The sequence below is a fragment of the Microcebus murinus genome, chromosome 12 (genome assembly GCF_040939455.1).
Source record: "Microcebus murinus isolate Inina chromosome 12, M.murinus_Inina_mat1.0, whole genome shotgun sequence".
NCBI classification, from domain to species: domain Eukaryota; kingdom Metazoa; phylum Chordata; class Mammalia; order Primates; family Cheirogaleidae; genus Microcebus; species Microcebus murinus.
Window position 1 is genome coordinate 57,073,355 of NC_134115.1, and position 21,886 is coordinate 57,095,240.

General features: G+C 42.5%; 2 protein-coding genes across 2 annotated transcripts in view; one reads left to right on the forward strand and one right to left on the reverse strand.

Moving 5' to 3' along the window:
- Window positions 1-12,591, reverse strand: BAG1 (BAG cochaperone 1; the record flags this gene model as incomplete). Its single annotated transcript, XM_076008424.1, has 8 exons — window positions 1-2,117; window positions 2,692-2,754; window positions 3,614-3,721; window positions 5,955-6,068; window positions 8,408-8,490; window positions 9,197-9,316; window positions 10,262-10,390; window positions 11,769-12,591. Coding segments are annotated over 8 exons (1,530 nt in total), but the record flags the coding sequence as incomplete, so codon positions are not given.
- Window positions 12,505-21,886, forward strand: part of CHMP5 (charged multivesicular body protein 5) — a 15,510-nt gene continuing 6,128 nt past the window's right edge. The window contains exons 1-5 of the mRNA XM_012770168.3: window positions 12,505-12,740; window positions 13,598-13,702; window positions 15,186-15,232; window positions 19,575-19,668; window positions 19,798-19,869. Of these exons, the coding sequence (XP_012625622.1) occupies window positions 12,672-12,740; window positions 13,598-13,702; window positions 15,186-15,232; window positions 19,575-19,668; window positions 19,798-19,869 (387 nt within the window). The 5' untranslated portion in view covers window positions 12,505-12,671. The remainder of the gene's footprint in view (window positions 12,741-13,597; window positions 13,703-15,185; window positions 15,233-19,574; window positions 19,669-19,797; window positions 19,870-21,886) is intronic.

A 21,886-nucleotide genomic window follows, 5' to 3' on the forward strand; every position in this document is an offset into this window, starting at 1 on the left:
TAAGGACTTTGGCTTTTATTCTATGAGAATGGGGAGCCATTGGAGGTTTCTGATAAAGGGACTACCATGATTAAGATTTCCACTTTATGATCAGGCTGCTCTGTGGAGAATGAACTGGAGAGGGCCAGAGAGGAAGTGGAGACATTAACATAGGAGGAGACAGGAAGAGAGAGAATAAGAGCACAGGCATGTGCAACCCATGTTAGTTGCAATGCAGTAGAGATTAAAAGCACTGGCTCTGAAATCAAACTGCCCAGCTTTATTTCCTGGCTTTACCATTTATTCTATGACCTTGAGCAAATTACCTAAGTTGTCTTGGTTTCCTTATCTCTAAATGGGGATAATACATATCTACCTCTTAGGTTATGTGAGAATTAAATGACTAGTGTACATACAAAGAACTTAAAACAGTGGCCAGCACACAGTAACTTCTCATGAAGTGTTGTGGCCCAAGGCCACCCAGCTACTATATAAAAACATATCAAGGCCGGGCGCAGTGGCTCAGGCCTGTAATCCTTGCTCTCTGGGAGGCCAAGGCAGGAGGATCTCTCAAGGTCAGGAGTTCGAAACCAGCCTGAGCAAGAGTAAGAGCCGGTCTCTACTAAAAATAGAAAGAAATTAATTGGCCAACTAAAAACATATAGAAAAAATTAGCTGGGCATGGTGGTTCATGCCTGTAGTCCTAGCTACTCGGGAGGCTGAGGCAGGAGGATCGCTTGAGCCCAGGAGTTTGAGGTTGCTATGAGCTACAAAGTGAGACTCTGTCTCAAAACAACAACAACAACAACAAAAAAAACCCAGATCAATACTGAACCACTCTGATTAAAGTAGAGGGTGTGTGGGCTAGGCCCTGAACCTCGTCCATGTGTCCATCTCTATCATCGCCTTGTCTAAGGTCTTACCCACCCAGTCCTAAATTCCTGACGCTCCAATGACTCCTGCTCTGCCAAATAAGTGGCCTGTTAGGAATCTATCGACTGAGCACTGTGTTGAAGAATGAGGTGACAGCAGCTGACCAGTTTAAGAAGAGTTCTAGCATGCAGGGCCACTCTCAACTTTATTAAACATAAATTACTACTAGAGTCACAAAAGGTTTTTCCTCATCAATCAATAAAACAAAAACAAAACCCTCTCTGCTCCATGATGGGCATATAATAACAATGAGAAGGAATAGTCCACAAAATGGACAGGAAGAGCCTTGAAGGAAATACAGATCTCAGAAGGGTATGATTAACAGAAACACCTTTGAAGGAGGCACCTGTCACTCCTGAGACATTTATGGTTAGCTTTACCACCCACCTGCTTCACTCACTCTGGCTCCCTGTCTTTGCCTTCCTAAGCCATGGTTCTGGCCTGGTTTCAAGCAGATTCAACACTGGGTTCTAACCTTCCAAAAATTTGCTTGTAGACAAGGAAGTCTATGCATCAACCATAAGCCCCATCCCAGGAATGGCCCACTGATATCTCAGGCCTGCGGCTAGGCAGGGTTACTGGTAGGTGAGGATAAGATCTATAAACAACCCAGCCAGATGTTCTAGAATTAGGTCACTATGAGGGATACTTAGACTACTTGTGTGCCAAACACCTGCTGTAAGCCATTACCACCATTCCTGACTAGATGCAAACTCCTACTGATTCTGGTTTTACATCTATGGGACTATGGGATCACAAGGACAAAAAAGTCCTCATGTATCTAAAGACCAGGGTGTACTATAAACCCAGAACTAGCCCAGGACAAACTATGAGCTCTCACCAGCCAAAAGAAAGCACCCAAAACTCAAAAGAGCTGGGAAAACTTGGGCAGGGCAGGCCCCCTCCAAAAAAGATGGGCTGCTGGACAGCACAGTGACACAGAACGAGAAAACAGACAGGTGCTCTACTTAAGATCACAAGCACAATACTTTTTCATTGAGGACTGGTGTAGGAGTCCCCTGGCAACCCTGGAGAAATCAGGAAACTTCTCTTCTATAGAGGGCAGAGCTGGTGGTGCTGTTCTTCAAGGCAGCATAGCCTTTCTCTGCTGCACCTCATTTGGCCAAGGCCAAATTTGCAGACTGCAGCCGCTCGGTCTCCTGGCAGATGTTCTGCTCCACTGTGTCACACTCAGCTAGGAATGCCTAAAAGAGAGACATGGGGCAGTGAGGGCTCACCCAGGGCCAGCTGACTACTGTCCACACAAGGCTCTTTGCTTAGCCATTCTGGGAAACCCATGGGTGAGACTCAAAAGAGGTTATGCATAGATAAAGATGGATACCTGGCCTGGGCTCCAAAGTGAGGGGAGGAAAGGAACAGGGAAGCATAGGACCAGGGTTTCTGACCATGCTTTAGGCCAACCATCTCCCAAAAAGTGGTAAAGACAGGAAAGAAGCCTTTCCTCAAGGTCACTGCACTGCAACTGCACAATTATAGGGAACACTGTAGACATGAACGTTGCCTTGTGGAATTGTGTAATGTATCAGCCCTATCTGCTCTCCACTGAGTTTCCTCCCTGAATAGTTTAAATCCAAATATAACTACATGGACATGGAGGGGGCTCTTCTCTGATATTCTGGATATGCTGATAAATAAACAAGAACCAAAAAAAGCCCATACCATACCACACACCACACTTCTACCCTACTTTGGACAGATAAACACACGCACCAACACATTAACATATTACGCTTTGTCATGCACCATCACACAACTCACCTGAACCTTTTTTACCAAACCTTTCCTTTTCAGTCTGCTGTCTTTGAAATTTTCTGGCAGGATCTATGAAAGAATATGTTGACATATAAATAATCCTCAGTGAAAATGATGTAAGGACACATCAGACACCCACAGTACACCAAATAGGTCACAGGTCACTGGTGTGAATAAGATGTGCATTTTTAGGAGTCCTTTCCTTAGGTCTGTATGCAACATGGCCCTTTCCATAGCTCTCATCCCTATAAAAGTGCCCTCTGTTCTCAGTGTCTGGGCCATAGAAACTGATATGTAACAAAGACTTTGTTCTTTCACTGTTTCCTATGTATGGATACTGTGCCCTGGCCAGATTATGAGCTCACTGTGCCAGGAAAAGTGCCTTCTACTTCTTCTTTACAACACCTCCCCCGAACCCTGGCATTAGAATCACAAGCACAGAACAGTTCACCCTGAAGAATAAAGCATCAGGCTAGAGATATTATCGTCATCTGCAAAAGAGAACCTGAGCCAGTGATTTTCTACAGTGTCATAAGATCTAGGTCTGGCTGAATTCAGTATAGGCAATGAGCTCAGTAGGATTATCAGTCACATGAATATCAAGGAAAGTGAAATCCTGTGTTTCTTTGACCATGAGATCATGGACTACTTGGGTTCCAGCTTCATGATGATTACAGATGATATTAGCATACATAAATACAGATGACAAAAATCCTATGCTGGTGGGCTATGGGTGCCTAGAAATCAGGAGCTGTTTTATCATTCTGTGTATTCACCCAGGACCTAGCACGGTGTCTGGCACATGGTAAGTGCTTGCATCCTCAGGTGATGGGTTTGCTCAGGCAATAGGAGTGCACTACTGAAAGAGTGAAATTGACTGAAATACAGTCACAGAAAACTAGCTCTTCTCAGCTGAATATTTACTTACTAGTGTGTCAATCTCCTCCAAGATCTTCATAAATTGCTCTATTGTGGCTTTTACTCTCCTATCAAGTTTGCAGAGAGCTTCAGCTTGCAAATCCTTGGCCAGAAAACCCTGTGAGGGAATAATGCATTATTGCAAGGGTACCATGAGACTGATGGATAACTCCATGCCACAGCACTGGTGAAGTAACCACACCCTGAGTCCACCATACCCCTGACAGGCCAGGCCACATTTTAGACTTATAACTTCATCTCTTGGAAACAACAGAAAGGCTGGCCTTAAGTCAGTCTAAGAATTTGACCAGGCTGCAGGCCGCTCTATCTCACATGGCCCACTGGGGCTGCAAACACACACTGAGGCTTACCTCCAGTGAAGCCCCCTGTCACAATTGTATAGCTGCACACAAGAGGCAGACATTAAGAGCACAGGCTTTAGAGTCTTAAAGGCCTGAGCTTGAATCCTGACTGCCACTTACTAGCTTATCATCTTGAATAAGTTACTTAGGCTATCCATGTCTCAGTATCCTCATTTCTAACATGAAGATTATGATACCCACACTCCAGAAGGTTACCGAGAAGAAAGAGGAATATATGCAGAAGCTTAATATAACTTGTGGCATAGACATATGCTAACAAATGGCAGCAGCACTTATTCTTTTTATTAAATTATTTTATGGTTTACTCACATAGCTTAGCCTGATGACCAGTTAGCTGGTGACAAGACTTGGACAGCAGGGCCAACAACCTCCCAAAAGGTTGTTGGGAGGATGTTTATCAAACCTGGACCTTCTTTGAATCAACAAAATATTCTTTGCCTTGCCAAACACACTACAATTATCAAAGCCAAGAGCTACAGATATAGATTCAACAACATATAACAAGAGCTTTAAAAATCACCCAGAAATTCCAAGTGAAAGAATTTATTCTACCAGAAAAAAATCAATGTGGTCAAAAAAGATTTATGTTCAAGGATGTTCCAAGAAGCATTACAGGCTGGGAGTAATGGCTCACACCTGTAATCCTAGCACTCTGGGAGGCCAAGGCAGGTGGATTGCTCGAGGTCAGGAGTTCAAAACCAGCCTGAGCAAAAGCAAGGCCCCATCTCTACTATAAATAGAAAATTAATTGGCCAACTAATATATATACATATATATATACTAATAATATACATAATATATTATATACATATATATATACATATATTATATACATATATATATACACATATATATACACTAATATATATACAAAAAATTAGCCAGGCATGGTGGCGCATGCCTGTAGTGCCAGCTACTCGGAAGGCTGAGGCAGCAGGATTGCTCGAGCCCAGGAGATTGAGGTTGCTGTGAACTAGGCTGACGCCACGGCACTCACTTTAGCCTGGGCAACAAAGCGAGACTCTGTCTCAAAAAAAAAAAGAAGCATTACACATAATGGTAAAAATAATATTAAGTGATGAACAATAGAGAAAACTGTGATACATTCATATATGATGAAATATTATGAAAGTTTTGAAAAGCACGACCATTTTTAATAACAGGAAAATGTTCCAATTTTTTTATCCAATAAAAGAAAAATTTACAAAGTGTGCTAACATTACATCAATTTTTTTTCTTTTAAGATGAAAATTATATTTCAGGCTACAGGAGTGGTTATCTCTGAGTCAAAGCCTTATAGGTAATTTTTATTTTCCACATTAATGCCTATACAGGTATTTCAAACATTTCTACAATCAGTACATATTAATTTTATAATTAAAACACAAATACATACCCATTATTATTATTAAGTAAGGCAGGGAAAAGAAATAGGTGGTCTTGGGCTGTTCCTAATCCTTACCGGGTTTCTATATTCCATCTCTAATAGAAGCAATATAATAGGATAACCACCCCCTACCAAGATCATGTTAAACCTGGACCTTCTATGAATCAACAAAATATTCTTTGCCTTGCAAACACACTACAATAGCTTGGACTGAGGGAAGCTACCTGTTCTAGTTCAGACAATGCATGATCCTAGCATGGAAGGTGCTCTCCTGTGAGCACAAATGGATGCTGGCTGGGCTCTGACAATAACAATGCCTATATTAGTTAAAAAGCACTCAGTATGTGTCAGGCTCAACCTACGTCATTTAATTCTCAAAACTACCCTAAGAAGGAAATATCACCATTATTCTCTTTTTACAGATGAGAAACTTAAGAAACAAACATGCCCACAGTAAGAGAAGGGTAGAGGCAGGATCTGAATCCAGGGTGTCTGAATGCAAAGCATACCCTTGTAACCACACATTATATCTGTGGAGTTCTTGTAGAAGGCAGAAAGTCAAAGTCTGTGAAGAGAGTTACCTGCTGGATTCCAGCAAACTCTTCATTCAACTCTTCTAGTTGGTCAGCTATCTTCTCCACAGACTTCTCCAAATCTTTCAATTTCTTTAGTTCAACCTCTTCCTCTGGACTGTTCTAAAATGGTTAAGAATAAAATAAAGTCAATAATCACACCAAGAACAGTAGCCTCATCCAGAAAAAAGCTGACCAAAATTGGGCTAAATCACTTACCTAGAAAGAATGGTCTTAAATCAATTCTGCTGCTTCTTGGAAAGCAAGTCGAAGGGTTATACATTAAGGTTTTCTATCTACCAAGCCTCCAGACTAGGGGTCCTCAAACTTTTTAAATAGGGGACCAGTTCACTGTCCCTCAGACCGTTGGAGGGCCGGACTATAGTTTTAAAAAAACTATGGGCCAGGCGCGGTGGCTCACGCCTGTAATCCTAGGACCCTGGGAGGCCGAGGCGGGAGGATTGCTCGAGGTCAGGAGTTCGAAACTAGCCTGAGCAAGAGCAAGACCCCGTCTCTAGTATAAATAGAAAAAAATTAATTAGTCAACTAATATATATAGGAAAAGTTAGCCGGGCATGGTGGCACGTGCCTGTAGTCCCGGCTACTCAGGAGAGGCTGAGGCAGTAGGATTGCTTGATCCCAGGAGTCTGAGGTTGCTGTGAGTGAGGCTGACACCATAGCACTCACTCTAGCCTGAGCAACAAAGCGAGACTCTGTCTCAAAAAAAAAAAAAAAAAAAAAAAAAAAAAACTAGGAACAAATTCCTATGCACACTGCACATATCTTATTTTGAAGTAAAAAAACAAATGGGTAAAAACACCTGTATGTGGCCCATGGGCTATAGTTTGAGGATGCCTGCTACAGACTATAGAGAAGATATTAGGTAAATATTGTGGTGAGGGCCCTGACAGCTTGGGTTGAGAAAATGGAGCTAATTCAAGTGCCAGATTCAGCCTCAGAGCTGGACTGATCAACAGCCAGACGGAAGCCTGCAGGGTAAAAAAAAACTAGAGTGAACACCTGTGAGGAACCCAGAATGGCAAGACAGGAAGAATTCTATTCCTTTCAGGGGTCCTCAAACTTTTTAAACAGGGGGCCAGTTCACTGTCCCTAAGACCATCGGAGGGCCGTTGGAGAGTGCGCACATTCCACACATGCACACTATGGGCCCGGGACTAGTCGTCTGCTAAGCAAGAAGGGCAGTGGCAGCAAAACACCCGGTGGGCCAGATAAATGTCCTCGGCAGAGGCTGTAGTTTGTGGACCCCTGCATGGAATTCCTATTAATAAATGTTAGCCTCCAACTGAGCTCTCCTATTTAACATGATGATAATGATGACAATGATGAATACTTTTACTGAACACTCCCAATATGCCAGACATTATCCTAAGCACATTACCTGTATTATTATATTTTTAAGCCTTTTCACAACCCTATGAAGGAGGTACTGTTTTATAGATGATGAAACTGAGACTTAATGTAGTAAAGTAACCTAAGGTCACACAGCCCAAAAGAGGTGGAACAGATTTAAGTTCAGACTTGGCTCCACACACTTCAGGTCAGCTCCTACTAGAGGTTCTCATAGCTTCTTCAAACTCAACCCAAGTCCTGCCTGTTGCACATCACAATTCTCTCTGAGCCTTAAGCAAGAAATTTACAGTAGTTTCCCCTCTCTCGCCTAAATAATTGGTAGTCAGGTCCAGCAGCTTCCTGCTTTGTTATGCCATCCCAATTGTTCATTCTTCTTTGTGGCCAAATCCTTAGTTCTAGTCTCCTGGCAGTTCCAAGTTCCAAATTAGATTTCTTTGCCTTCACTTTGCTAATCTCTGCTCTCTCTACTCAGCTACTTCACTAGAAGTATGGGAACTTCATATGCTCAACAATTCTACTGTGTCACAATTCAAGACTGGCTACAGCCCTCTCTCTTCACCCAAGGGGCTGCTGCCCTCACCTATCACCCACTGACTCGTTTTCTCCCCCACTTGGTTCTTTAGTTTGAACCTGTTCTTCCAGTCAAAGAGCATTTTCCCCTTGTGGAAGATTTTTGTTAAAATGGTGGTTAAAGGAAGAGAGGCTCCTGAAACCAAACACAGTATTTATTTTTAATATCTATGGGTTAATTTTAACAAAAAGTTATCTTGCAAATTCCACCCCAAGTGGATAAGGCCTGTCCCAGGCACAATTTTAACTAGACTGAGATTCCACCACCAAGTCAAAAGCCATGTTATTGAAGCAGCACAACCACTCCTAATTCCTGGAGGGAAAAGTCCTAACCAATAGGAACAAGATATAAGAACAATAAAACTGGTTAATCCCACCAAACAAATAAAGACTATATTTGTTTAGAGAGGTGTTTCACCAAAACAGAATCCGGGACCCCAATATGGCCCTCTAAACAGAAACATATATACAAGACTTTAGTCATTTGACTCTGAGGATTTCTGGTGGAAAAAGCAATTTACCTTTTTCCCAATTAACATGACCCGGCAACCGTTTTGTATTCCAAGTTCTGACAATGGTGTCTCCATTTCCTTTAGAGATTTTCCTGAAAAGAGAAGAAAGGCATGCCAAGTTGTAACAAGTGTGTAACACTGAAGATAGATTTCAGCAAGTGTACAGGTAATAGACAAGCGTGTTCACTAATAGGCAAAAGATAAATTGGTATAACCTTTTTAAAGGGTGTCTAAACCCAGTAATTTCACTTCTAGATATTTATCCTAAACTAATAACTGCACAGTAACTATTATATAATAATATTCTGTGCAACCATATTCATAATTATGAGAAACTGGAAAAAGCCAAGTATTTAGGAATAGGGGACTGATTATATCTATCCATACAATAGAAGATTTTGTAGGCATTAAAACTTATTTTTTCAGGAAACTTCAATTCCACAGTGAATGCTCATCACCCCATATTATTATGAGGGGTTTCACCCAGGGGAACATTTTTGTCTTTGTGCTTTCCTCTATTTTGAAACATGAATTTCTGCTGTCTTCATAATTATGAAATAAATTTTTTTACAAAAGACAAGAAGTTACACTATGAAATATAAATAAAAATGTTTCCTATTACTAAATTCTTTATACTGGCTGATATCCAATGGGATAAATCTGCCCCCATCAGATATCAGAATAATAAGTTCCCACGGGAGTGTGAAGACAGAAGAGAGAGGTAAGTCCTGACAGAAATCAGCATCATCTGTTCGGCCTGCCACATCCAGGGCCCAGGTAAGTTTGTTTAAAACCTACTTTGGGACCGGGCACGGTGGCTCATGCCTGTAATCCCAGGACTTTGGGAGGCTGAGGCGGAAGGACTGCTTGAGGTCAGGAAATCGAAACCAGCGTGGGCCACATTGTGAGACTCCATCTCTATTTAAAAAAAAATAGAAAACAAAAACTAAATAAATGTCTCTTTTTAAAAAAAAAAGTCTTTGAATAAAAAAAATATTCGTTTAGTCAACATAGTGCCAAGCACTGGAAACATAGCAGTATTTCTGCTCTCATAGAGTTTGTTATTCTAACAGAGAAATCAGATGTTAAGCAACTAAGAAATTATTTAATAGTATCAACCAATTTCAATACAAGGTATGCAGGGTCCCATGTGAACATATAACGAGAAGATCTAACCTAGCCAAGGAAAACTGCCCATATACTTCATCAAAAATGGTGAGATTGGCCAGGCACAGTGGCTCACACCTGTAATCCTAGCACTCTGGGAGGCTGAAGTAGAAGGATCGCTCAAGGTTAGGAGTTCGAAACCAGCCTGAGCAAGTGCGAGACCCTGTCCCTACTAAAAAAATAGAAAGAAATTAATTGGCCAACTAAAAATATAAAGAAAAAATTAGACAGCCATGGTGGCACATGCCTGTAGTCCCAGCTGCTTGGCTACTTGGGAGGATGAGGCAGGAGGATTGCTTAAGCCCAGGAGTTTGAGGTTGCTACGAGCTAGGCTGACGCCATGGCACTCTAGCCAGGGCAAAAGAGTGAGACTCTCTCTCAAAAAAAAAAAAAAAAAAAAAGGTAAGATTTCTTCCATCATCATGTGACTTCAAATCTGATACTTGTCTAGATATTTTAAAGTGTCCAGCACACAACAGGTCCTCAATAAATACTTGTTGAAGAAATGAATGAATAATCAAATAAGTAAAAATTGTCCCGGTTTGAAAACTGAAAGAGTTACCATTAGGAAAGGCTAAGTAGTTTCAAATCTTTCCTTTAGCCATAAGGGTTCAAAGCTAGAAGAGATAGAACCTGACCTGTCCAAAGAAATATAAAAAGAAAAGAAAAAAAAAAAGCTGGAAGAGAAATGCCTACCTTTAAATATGAGTTTCTGAAAAGGCAGTGGAACCCCTGTGGCCTCTTCAACAACCTGGGCCAGGTCTTGGACAACTGGTTCACTACTGCCCTGCTGGGGGGTAACATGAAGGTCGTGCTTCTCATTGCCTGGGGAGAAAGAAAAGCATTTGATGAAAATGTCTCTTTCATATAAACCAATATAGGCTAACTCTTCATTAAACTTATTTACCGGTACCAGCCTTTAAGGCCTAATTTATATGCCACCTATTCCAAAGAGCCTATCCCCATCTGCCCTGGTTTCCTCTGGTGACCTGGTCAAAGATTTGTTTCTTCTATTATAATAATTAACAATATGAATGATATTAGCTAACATTTTAAGCACTTGTCATGCACAAGGGGCTGTACTAGGTTCATTTCATGCATTATCTTATTCAATCCTGAGAACAACCCCATGAAGTAGGTACCTATTATTCCCTATTTCACGGATGAGCAAACTGTTAATTCCAGTTAAGTCCTGCCCATTAAGAGCCAACTGGATGAGCCAGAACTTGACCTCAGATCTAGCTGATTCCAAAGCCCATGCTTTTCATCCCAAGTCATCTACCTCCTGTGGCCTGACTGCTCTGTACCCTGTATTGTACCGATCTTGTCTCCCTTAAGGGACTGTTTTCCTCCAAGTCTCAGCACACTTAGAGTACACCCATAGTTGGTGCTCAGTAAATAGACAAATGAATACAGTCAGCAGATAATTTTTTTTTAAGCAGAGATGCCAGTTCTATTCCAGGGATGTGGACAGTAAGGAGGTAGCCTGTGCCCAGTGTATTACACCAAGCTTTGAGCTCCCCCAACAGCTCCATAAGGTCAGTGGGGGCAAGGGTTACCAATTCCACAGATAAGATACCAGTTGCCCAGAAAGGAGACATTCAACCCAAGGTCACTCAACATTGCAGGATCTAGAATCCTGGTCTCCCCTACTTGGTTCTGAGAAAACTTTATCGACTCAGCTCTCCAGTGCACTGACGTTGTTTGTTTCTGTGTCCACTCCAACAGGCAGACCCAAAGGGTGCCCAGAGTGTAATTCTTGTACCCACAGGCCACTCAAACAGCGGACATGAGGCGTTCGACATCGAGAAAGCACTCAATAAATAAGGAACACCCTTCCAAGTACGAAGTTCAGACTCATCCCAACATGGTCGAATACAACCCTGAAAAAAAGACCCACAATAACTGTGCGGGCACAAAAACAACTAGGCTCACGATGTGAAGCACGGACACGCTCGAACACCCAGGATCAAGCAAATGTCCTGGACCAAGCAAAAGAGACAAAATACACCAGCCACATGGAAAGGTGTGCTGACACAGCCCGGGACAAAGCTGGCCCCACGGACACAGCCAAGAACCCACACCTCCGGAAGCCAGGATAAACACAAGGACACACGCTTCTGGAGGACAGGTGGGCAAACCCACAAACCCTGTCAGATCTTCGGACCCGGCAGAGAGCCCACCCGGCTTGCCCGGCACTCACTGTGGGTGACTGTCACGGTGAGCCCGGCTGCCGCCATTTCCTCCCCGGTCACCTCGCTCCGGGCCACCTCTTCGCTCTGGACCACTTCCTCGCTCTGGGCCACCTCCTCGTTCCGGGCCACCTCCTCGCTCTGGGCCACCTCCTCGCTCCGGGACACCTCCTCGCTCCGGGACACCTCCTCGCTCCCGGACACCTCCTCGCTCCGGGACACCTCCTCGCTTTGGGCCACCTCCTCGCTTCGGGACGAGCGGGGCCGGACTTTCTTCTTCACCCGCGCCCTTTGAGCGCCGGCGGCGGCGGCGGCGGCGCCCCTGGTGGGTCGGTCATGCCCGCTGGCTACACTACGGACGGACCGACGTTGAGAGGCCGGCGGGCCGCGGTCGGCCGGGGGCTCCGACTGGCGCGGCTCCCGGCCTAACCGCGTAGCGCGCCGCGGGGGGCCCAGCCGCTCCCGGTCGCCTCGCGGTCTCTGCGCGCCGCCGCGCTCCGCCAGGCCCGCGCTTGTTGACCACCCAGCGATCGTAGCTGAGCGGCGCGGCTTACAACCCGGCCCGGCGTCTTCCTGGCCCCTTCCCAGGCTCCTGGCCACGCCTCTGGGAGCCGGCCCCACGCTTGCCCCGCCCCATTTCGCTAAGGGCGCCTCCAGGCCCCACCCACTCAATCGAGGCCCCGCCTCGCTCACCTGGGGCCCCGCCCACTCCCTACACCGGGGCCCCACCCTCTCCAGTCTCCCTCCGGATGTCCCCAATCCTCTTTCCCCGGAAGGCCGTGCTGAAAAGGATCGGGAAGCACCAGCAGGCACATTGCGCTTGCGCACGGGTGGGCCGGAAGTTGAGGCAGAAATGACTCTACTTCCGTTTCTGGTTTTGCTCCAGTGTTTGGGTTTCTTCGCGGCCGCCCAAGATGAATCGTTTCTTCGGGAAAGCGAAACCCAAGGCTCCGCCGCCCAGCCTGACTGACTGCATTGGCACGGTGGGCACTTGATCATGCTTAATTTGGCCATGGATGCCTCTGACACCCCCACCCCCGCCCACCCCCAGCCCCTTTCTCCCAGCCCTCCACAGCATTCCTGGTCCTGGGCCCATTACACTTCGTCCCTCTCCATCCCATCTTCGTTCCTTTATCCCTGTTACCCAAGCCATTACTGACGCCACAAACAAGAGACCCCATAACCTCATCACTGCCTCGCCCTACCTGTACCCTACCTGCTCTGATGCCCATTGCCTGTCAAATCTCTCTCGCTTTGATCCCCTCACCCCAACCAGCCCTAGGCCCATACACCCTTCCCACCTCGTCCAGCCTGACCCCTTACCCTTCGTCTTTCCTTCCTTCTCCTTTGCCCACATCAGGACTCCCGGCTTGGTATCCTAGGTCAACATATCTGTACTTCAATCTTGGATCTGAGTAACACAAAATTCAGAACGCTGGCCCCTCAGATTAAGCCTCCGCCCCAATCTAGGGACTGGCATTAAGTAGTTCTACAGTCTTAGCCAGTGTCCACTGGGCACTGGCCCATTTAACATGCCTCCTGGTTGAGCTCTTAGTCTGATTAGTCTCTGATTTCAGAGAAATTCCAACTCAGCCTAGTGATTCTCAAACTATTTTTCTGTTCCAACACACTTGAGGGGCCTGGTATATTAGAATCTGGGGGTTGAAGTATAGTTTATAAAAGCCCCCCCAGTATTTCTGACTGGGAATCTCAACTGTTTTCCACCCTTCACCACACGCGTTTCTTTATTTTTTTTCTTCCTCCATATTCCTGTCCGCCTGCTCCCTCTGATGTAAGTGTATTGCAGTAACTGCCACTACATTTAATATTTTTCCCTAAGGTGGACAGCCGAGCAGAATCCATTGACAAAAAGATTTCTCGATTGGATGCTGAGCTAGTGAAGTATAAGGATCAGATCAAGAAGATGAGAGAGGGTCCTGCAAAGGTAAGGCAGGTGGCAGCTGCTGCAGAAGGTACTGTGACACCTAATTTTTTTTTTTTTTAATATTGAACACTGATTTGGAGCAAGTGACAGCCTTATTTGAGCACCTGTAGAAGTAGAGCCTGGTGGTAGGTGCTGGTGAAAGATTCAGAAGAGATGCTCACAGTTTGGTAAGGATATAGTGAGAGTGTATAATATAGTAAAATATAGTGAGAGTGTATCCTTCAGTTAGAGGAGGGAGTTTAGTTTGCTGCCAGATGTATCAGGGAGGCAAGGGTTTGGTCTGGTGGAGAGAAGATGCTGACCACTTGTCCAGAAGCATGTACCTGGGAATTAGCATATTCTACTGACAAGGCAGCAATTTGGAGAGGTGGGCTCACTGTGCTCAGGATTAGTGAGTTGCCAGGCTGGTCAGGTTAAGTCAGTAACCTGACCGACTGATACTTTCAGTCTCACAGACTGGTTAAGGAGTGGCCTGCTGGGAGAAATTATTGAAGTAGGCATCTGGGACTGGTGTTTGAATACTAACACTATCACTGTCTATTAGTTGTGACCTTGATAAAGTCACCTAACTTATTTTCTGCTTCTGTTAGGTCAGAGCATGAAGTACTGTGTTTAAGCGCATGGACTGTGAATATAGAACTATCTTGTTTCTTCCAGGTCTACAACTTATTAATCATGTGAGACAAGGCATCACTTGACCTCAATTTTCCCATTTATAAAATGGGGATAATACCTACTTTACAGTGTGAGAATTAAACGAGATCAAGTACATACTAGCACTCAGTAAATGTTAGTTATTATCGTCTGTAAAGGAATATCTACTTTTCCTGCCTCATTGGAGGAGGCAAATAAAATGACATGTGGAACATTATAGAAAGGGAAGGCTTTTCCCAGCCATCTTAGTTTATGGTGTGGAATGAAGTCCAAACATGGTGGTGGTGGTTATGAGAGAGTGACAAGAAAAGAACTCAGTTTGAAAGCGAATTCTGAAAATCAGGTAACAGGATGACTGTGCATGAAGAGACAAAGAGAAATGATAAAGTTGACGTAAAGGTTTTCAGCCTAGAGAAGTGAAAGATTGGTGGGGCCGTTGTTACTTATTTCCAGGGTAACATAAGGTTGAGGAGTTTGGGCATGTTAAATTTGGGTTGATAGAATATCCAAGTGGGGAACTGCCCTAAGGCAACTGAATATACAAAATCAGCACTGTTGGGCCTGGGGGTGAAGATAATATGCATTGGGGAAGGGGAAAGTAGTTCAGGACACTGAGATGTGGATGCAGACAGATAGGAGCTAAGGCTTAAAGACTGAAGCATAGAGATATCTGTGCTTGGGATGGAAAGAACAGAATCCAGGAACCACTGTGTTTACTATTTGAAGATGAGAGTAAGTAGTAGCTATGTGTGTTTGAGGATATGAGAGATTTCTTTTACTATATGCATGTTTTCCACTTTCTTTTTATTAAATCTGTTTTTCTCCCCAGAATATGGTCAAGCAGAAAGCCTTGCGGGTTTTAAAGCAAAAGCGGATGTAAGTTGTACACATAAGCTCTTTCCCTCTAGCAGGTTTAACCAAAAGGGAAATGGTCTTCCATTCCTTCAGCTTTTTCTACCACTTTCTAAGCATTCTTGATTTAATTACAAATTTTCATTGACATATAATTAAATATAGTTAGCTAGGTTCCCCTACACACATGTTCAGCAACATCTGTTGTAATCTAAATAGAACTTTTTGTCATGATGATGTTTTATATCTGTGTGTCCAGTACAATAGGCAGCAGCCACACGTGGCTAATTGAGCACTTGAAATGTGTTTAGTGTGACTAAGGAACTGAAGTTTAAATTTCATTTAATTTTAATAATTTAAGTAGCTATATGAGGCTAATGACTGCTCTTTTGGACTGGCCAGGTCTGTAGGGTTTGGTTCCACCATTATTTATTTAGTTAGGCTATGCTTTTTTGTTTTTGTTTGCTCGTAAAGTTAGGAATCCTGAATATTTGTTCACTCTCACCAGAATAAATTTAAGGGTCCTTAATTTTTTTAGGTGACTATGCCCCAATTTTAAGCAAAAGCCAAAAAGTATCGTTAGTTCTTACACGTGTGGATTGTTCTGCTGATGAGATCCTCTGCAGGGTTGTAGAGGTCAGACATAATCAGCCTGAACAAGAAAGATTGTTGATATCTCTCTTCCTTTTTTTTTCCCCTAAGAGACAAAGTCTCACTCTGTCACACAGGGTGGAGTGCAGTGATACAGTCATAGCTCACTGTAACACTCCTAGGTTCATTCCTCCTGTTTGGTTTCCTGAGTAGCTAGGACTATAGGTATGTGCCACCACGCCTAGCTTTATTTTTTTTTTTCCTTTTTTTTTTCTTTGAGACACAGACTTGCTCTGTTGTCCTGGCTGGAGTACAGTGGCATCATCATGGCTCCTTTGATCCTCCTGCCTCAGCCTTCCCTCCCAAGTAACTGGGTCTACAGGCACATGCCACCATACCCAGCTAATTTTTCTATTTTTTGTAGAGACAGGGATCTCACTCTGGCCTAGGCTGGTCTCAAACTCCTGACCTCAAGTGATCCTCCCACCTCAGCCACCTAGAGTACTAGGATTACAAGCGTGAGCTACCACACCCAGCCCCAGCTAATTTTTAAATTTTTTGTAGAGATGGGGTCTCACTGTGTTGCCCAGGCTTGTCTTAAACTCTCAGCCTCAAGTGATCCTCCCACCTCCCAAAGTGCTGGAATTACAGGTCTGAACCAATCCTGCCTCCCTTCCTATTTTAAAATGACTTTTTATAAGATATCAGATACCATCTTTCTCCTTTTAGAGTAGATCAAGTTGGAAAAAGAAATTGTGATGCCTAGACTGATAAGAGTAAAGTAAAATGATTACCTTCTTAATTGGTAGCATTACAATTTTTAAGTAACTTTTTTTTTTTATTGTTTTTTTTTTTTTTTTTTTATAATTAGTTGGCCAATTAATTTCTTTCTATTTTTAGTAGAGACGGGAGTCTCACTCTTGCTCAGGCTGGTTTTGAACTCCTGGCCTTGAGCGATCCGCCCGCCCCGGCCTCCCAGAGTGCTAGGATTACAGGCGTGAGCCACCACGCCTGGCCTAAGTAACTTATTTTTATGAAAAGAATATAGGTTCAAGGCTGGGCGTGGTGGCTCATGCCTGTAATCCTAGCACTCTGGGAGGCCGAGGTGGTTGGATAGATCAAGGTCAGGAGTTCGAAACCAGCCTGAGCAAGAGGGAGACCCCGTCTCTACCAAAAATAGAAATTAATTGGTCAACTAAAAATATATATAAAAAAGAATTAGCCAGGCATGGTAGCACATGCCTGTAGTCCCATCTGTTCAGGAGGCTGAGGCAGGAGGATCTCCTGAGCCCAGGAGTTAGAGGTTGGCTGACGCCACAGCACTCTAGCTCGGCAACAGAGTGAGACTTTGTCTCAAAAAAAAAAAAAGAATATAGATTCATTGTAGAAACCTGGAAAATACATAAACATGAATAGAAAAAGAGCTAGCTAGATTCATTGTAGAAACCTGGAAAATACATAAACATGAATAGAAAAAAAGAAAACTTACTAGGTTCCCAGTACTAGAAATAACCACCTTTTGAATGCTTATTTCTGCCATTTATTTTCTCTGCTTGTGCATATATGCCATGTGTGCATATAATTTTTCAGAAGACACCAAAAGTATTGTGTGTTTATAGGCTATCCTTTTCTACTTAATGTTGTATCATGAGTATTTCCTTGTTCTTTAAAATATTCTTTGGGGCCAGGCATGGTGGCCCACATCTGTAATCCCAGCACTTTGAGAGGTCAAGGCAGGAGGATTGCTTGAGGCCAGGAGTTCAAAACCAGCCTGAGCAACACAGATCCCATCTCTACAAAAAAATTAAAAAATTATCTGGGCATGGTGGCATGCACCTATAGTCCCAGCTACTTGGGAGGCTGAGGCATGAGGATTGCTTGAGCCCAGGAGTTTGAGGTTGCTGTGAGCTATGATGATGCCATTGTACTCCAGCCCAGGTGATAGAACAAGACCCTGTCTCCAAAACAAAACTAAATATTCTTTGGAAACTTTAGATATTTTAATGGAATCATAATAATCTACCATTTGACTATACCATGAATTGACCACTGGTTGGATAGGTATTCAAGTATTCCAAATATTGTATATATAAAGACCATAGTGACATAAGTCTTTGAGATAGTTTTATAATTTGATTAAAACTTTATTTTAAAAAACATTTTGAACAGTAGATACTATATTAGGTCAGGTGGATGACCTAATTATGGGTACAAGATTAATATAATACCTGTCCTCAAGGGGTTAAGTCTACTGAAAAAACATTTAGTACATATGAAGAGCCTTAATACCATATTTCCCCGAAAATAAGCCCTACCCATAAAATAAGCCCTACCCATAAAATAATAAGGATTTCTAAGCATATGTGCAATATAAGCACTACCCCAAAAATAAGACCTAGTGGTGGGCGTGGCTACACAGTGCATCTGCACAACCCATGCATTTTGTCGCAGAGCCATAAAGAAGATGGGCAGCCCTTCTCATCTGCCCCATTGTGACAGCTACTATCCCAAAGGTGACTGGAAAGGTGCAGGCAGCCCTACCAACAAGGTCGGCTCCCCCTGTCAGGTCCTGGCCATCCTGTGCGTGCTGCAAGCTGAGGCTTTGAGGGGAAAATAACACATCCCCTGAAAATAAGCCCGAGGGTGTCTTCTTGAGGAAAAATAAATATAAGACCCTGTCTTATTTTCAGGGAAACACGGTAATAGTCTTACCTTTACCCCAAGAATTCCACTTCTGGGAATTTATTATAGTAAATAATTATGAAGACATATATTAAGATATGTGGTAACATAGGAAAAAAGCAAATGCTATAATATTAAGTGGAAAATATAGCTAAAATATAGTCATGTGCAGCATAGTGATGTTTCAGTCAATGACAGATGGCATTTACAATAATGGTCCCATAAGATTATGGTACCATATGTTTACTGTACCATTTCTATGTTTAGATACACAAAAACTGGTCATTGTGTTACAATTACCTACAGTATTCAGTACAGTAATACGCTGTACATATTTGTAGCCTAGGAGTAACTGGTTATATACCATACAGCCTAGGAGTGGAATAGGTTATACCATCTAGGTTTGTAAAAATACACTCTATGATGTTCACACTATGACAAAATTGCCCAACAATGCACTTTTCAGAACATATCCCTGTCATTAAGCAACCAGTGACTGTACATGCAAAGGAAAAAGACTGGAGGAATACATCAAATGATATTTGTGTTAAAGTGATTAAATTGTTTTTGCCAATTTTTCTGTATATTATTACTTTAATTTCTAAGGTTTGTTTAAGAAAATTTTTTTATTTCATAAGGGATACATTTTTTAATAATGTTATTACTTCCTTAAAACTAGCATTTCTGGCCAGGCGCGGTGTCTCACGCCTGTAATCCTAGCACTCTGGGAGGCTGAGGCGGGCGGATTGCTTGAGGTCAGGAGTTCGAAACCATCCTGAGCAAGAGCAAGATCTTGTCTCTACTATAAATAGAAAGAAATTAATTGGCCAACTAATATATATAGAAAAAATTAGCCAGGCATGGTGGCGCATGCCTATAGTCCCAGCTACTTGGGAGGCTGAGGCAGAAGGATTGCTTGAGCCCAAGAGTTTGAGGTTGCTGTGAGCTAGGTTGACACCACGGCACTCACTCTAGCCTGGGCAACAGAGTGAGACTCTGTCTCAAAAACAAACAAACAAAAAAAAACACTAGCATTTCTTCCTGAGGATTTTTATGTGGCTCACATTTTTCATTCTAAATTGACTCTAAAAAGGTATGAGCAGCAGCGGGACAATCTCGCCCAGCAGTCTTTCAACATGGAACAAGCCAATTATACCATCCAGTCATTGAAGGACACCAAGACCACGGTACTCCCAAAGCACCTTTTCCTATCATTTTATTTTTTTACTTTTATGTTGTTTTCCCATGGTTTTTAAAGGACAGCTTAACCAACATGGCTTCTTAAAGATATTTTGTTTTCTTCTACCTTTTTTTAGGTTGATGCTATGAAACTAGGAGTAAAAGAAATGAAAAAGGCATACAAGCAAGTGAAAATCGACCAGATAGAGGTGAGATATATGCCAATTTCTGCAAGAACGTGCACTGGTTTTTGAAGGAAACCAAATGAATGTGTGTGTGGCGGGAAGAGCACAGAAGAGGGATTGAGTCTCAGGCCTGCCATTTACTAGTAGAATAACTTTGGGAGGGTATCCAAGGTCTCAGTATCCTTATTGTTGATGCAAGGATCCTAATACCACAAACAGGTACAGATGATCTCCAACTTATGATGGTTCAACTTGGGATTTTTCAACTTTACAATGAGGTAAAAGCAATGTGCATTTAGTAGAAATCATACTTCAAGTACCTGTACCATTCTGTTTTTCACTTTCAGTATAGTATTCAATAAATTGCATGAGATACCCAACATTTTATTATAAAATAGGCTTTGTAATGTAAGTGTTCTGAGCATGTTTTAGGTAGGGTAGGCTAAGCTATCATGTTCGGTAGGTTGGTTAGGTATATTAAATGCATTTTCTACTTGTGATATTTTCAACTTATGATGGGTTTATTGGGATATAACTCCATCATAAATAAAGGAGCATCTGTATTATGAGGATGAAATAAATGAGCTAGTGTATCTAACACACAATGCATCCAGTAGTTATTTCTAACTCACCTAATGAGTTTTAGTGTTTCCTCAGTTGTAAAATAGTGATGTTGCTGCCTATCTCCTAGGATAGTCACAAGTATTAAATGAGAATATGTATGTAAAGTGCTTATCACAATTCCTGGCATCCCTTTTCTAGTAATTCTCTTTAGATTTTTAATAATGTCAGTAGCTCCTTAAAATTAGCCTTTCTTCTTTGGATTAGGTCTTGGCCAGGGAGGTGAGCCTTAAGAGCTTGGGTGCTCTCAACTGTAAGGTGAATAGCTCAGGTGGCAAGCAGAGATAACAGATGGAGTGAGTGGTGACTGATCAGAGGAAAGAGCCTTCCTTTCTGCATATATAATAGTGCTTTTTACCCCCTGACTACAATGTCTGTTTCCTGGAGGGCAGAGACTTGATTTTGTAAACTGTTGTATTCCCAGTGCCCAGAACAATGCCTGGTCATAGTTGGCACTCAGAAAGTATTTGATGGTTGATGAATGAGAGGGTGTTAAAGGAGATAAAGCATTACTGTCCAATTCAAGCAGTTTTTGTTGGGTGAGCAATTACTTTATACCAGGCATTTTAGTGCTTCTGCAATGGCATTCTCTGGCAGTGCTGATCTTTAGTAAGAGTGAAGTTATGCCTGCCCTCTTACTTTTTTCAAACGCCTCTCCTTAGACTGTCCTTGGCCATCTCTAATCCTCTACAAGTGTCTGCTTACATGGAGTTAAGCTTCATGAGATCTTCCAGGAGATTCACTGAGAAAAATGTTCTGTGTATGCTTGTCTTTTTTGTGTAATATTATTTGGCAATAAAATGAAATGCCATTTTGTTTTCTGTTTTTAGGGTACCTTGTGTTTTAATTAGAGCTTTTTAATATGAACAAAAGAGAAGCTGGTCTTTGTGAGTTTTGTGTGTCTCTCCATCTTTCACCTGTGGTTGTCTGTCTGTCTCTCTGTCTGATTATGCTTTTCCTGTCCTCCAGTAGATTGCCCCCATGACAGGTAGAGAGCCTCTTTAACTCTTGGGGTCTATATGTGTTTTTTTGGTTGGGCTATATATTTTGAATTTTGGTTAGATTTATTTTCCTAAAATACTTCTAAACACTTTCATTGTTTTATAGCTCTCCTTTTTTATTTTACCTTTGTATATGGGTGTGTGTATAGTTGTTTTTATTGTTTTTGCTTTTCAGTTTCTGCCTGTCAGTGCATCAGCGTTCTTTTTAACTTAGTGCTTGTATTTGTTTATATTGCTTTTGTTTGTTTATACAATATTAAACCAACTAATTCTTTGTGTGATGAGGTGTTTTTCTGTGTCTATTCTAGAGTCTATTGCTAGGAATACTACTCATAGATGATTTTGGGAGGCTTGTCTTGATATGTACAGTATAAGCTTGATGGGATCTGCTCACTCTGTGTTATCTTCTCTCTGCTCAT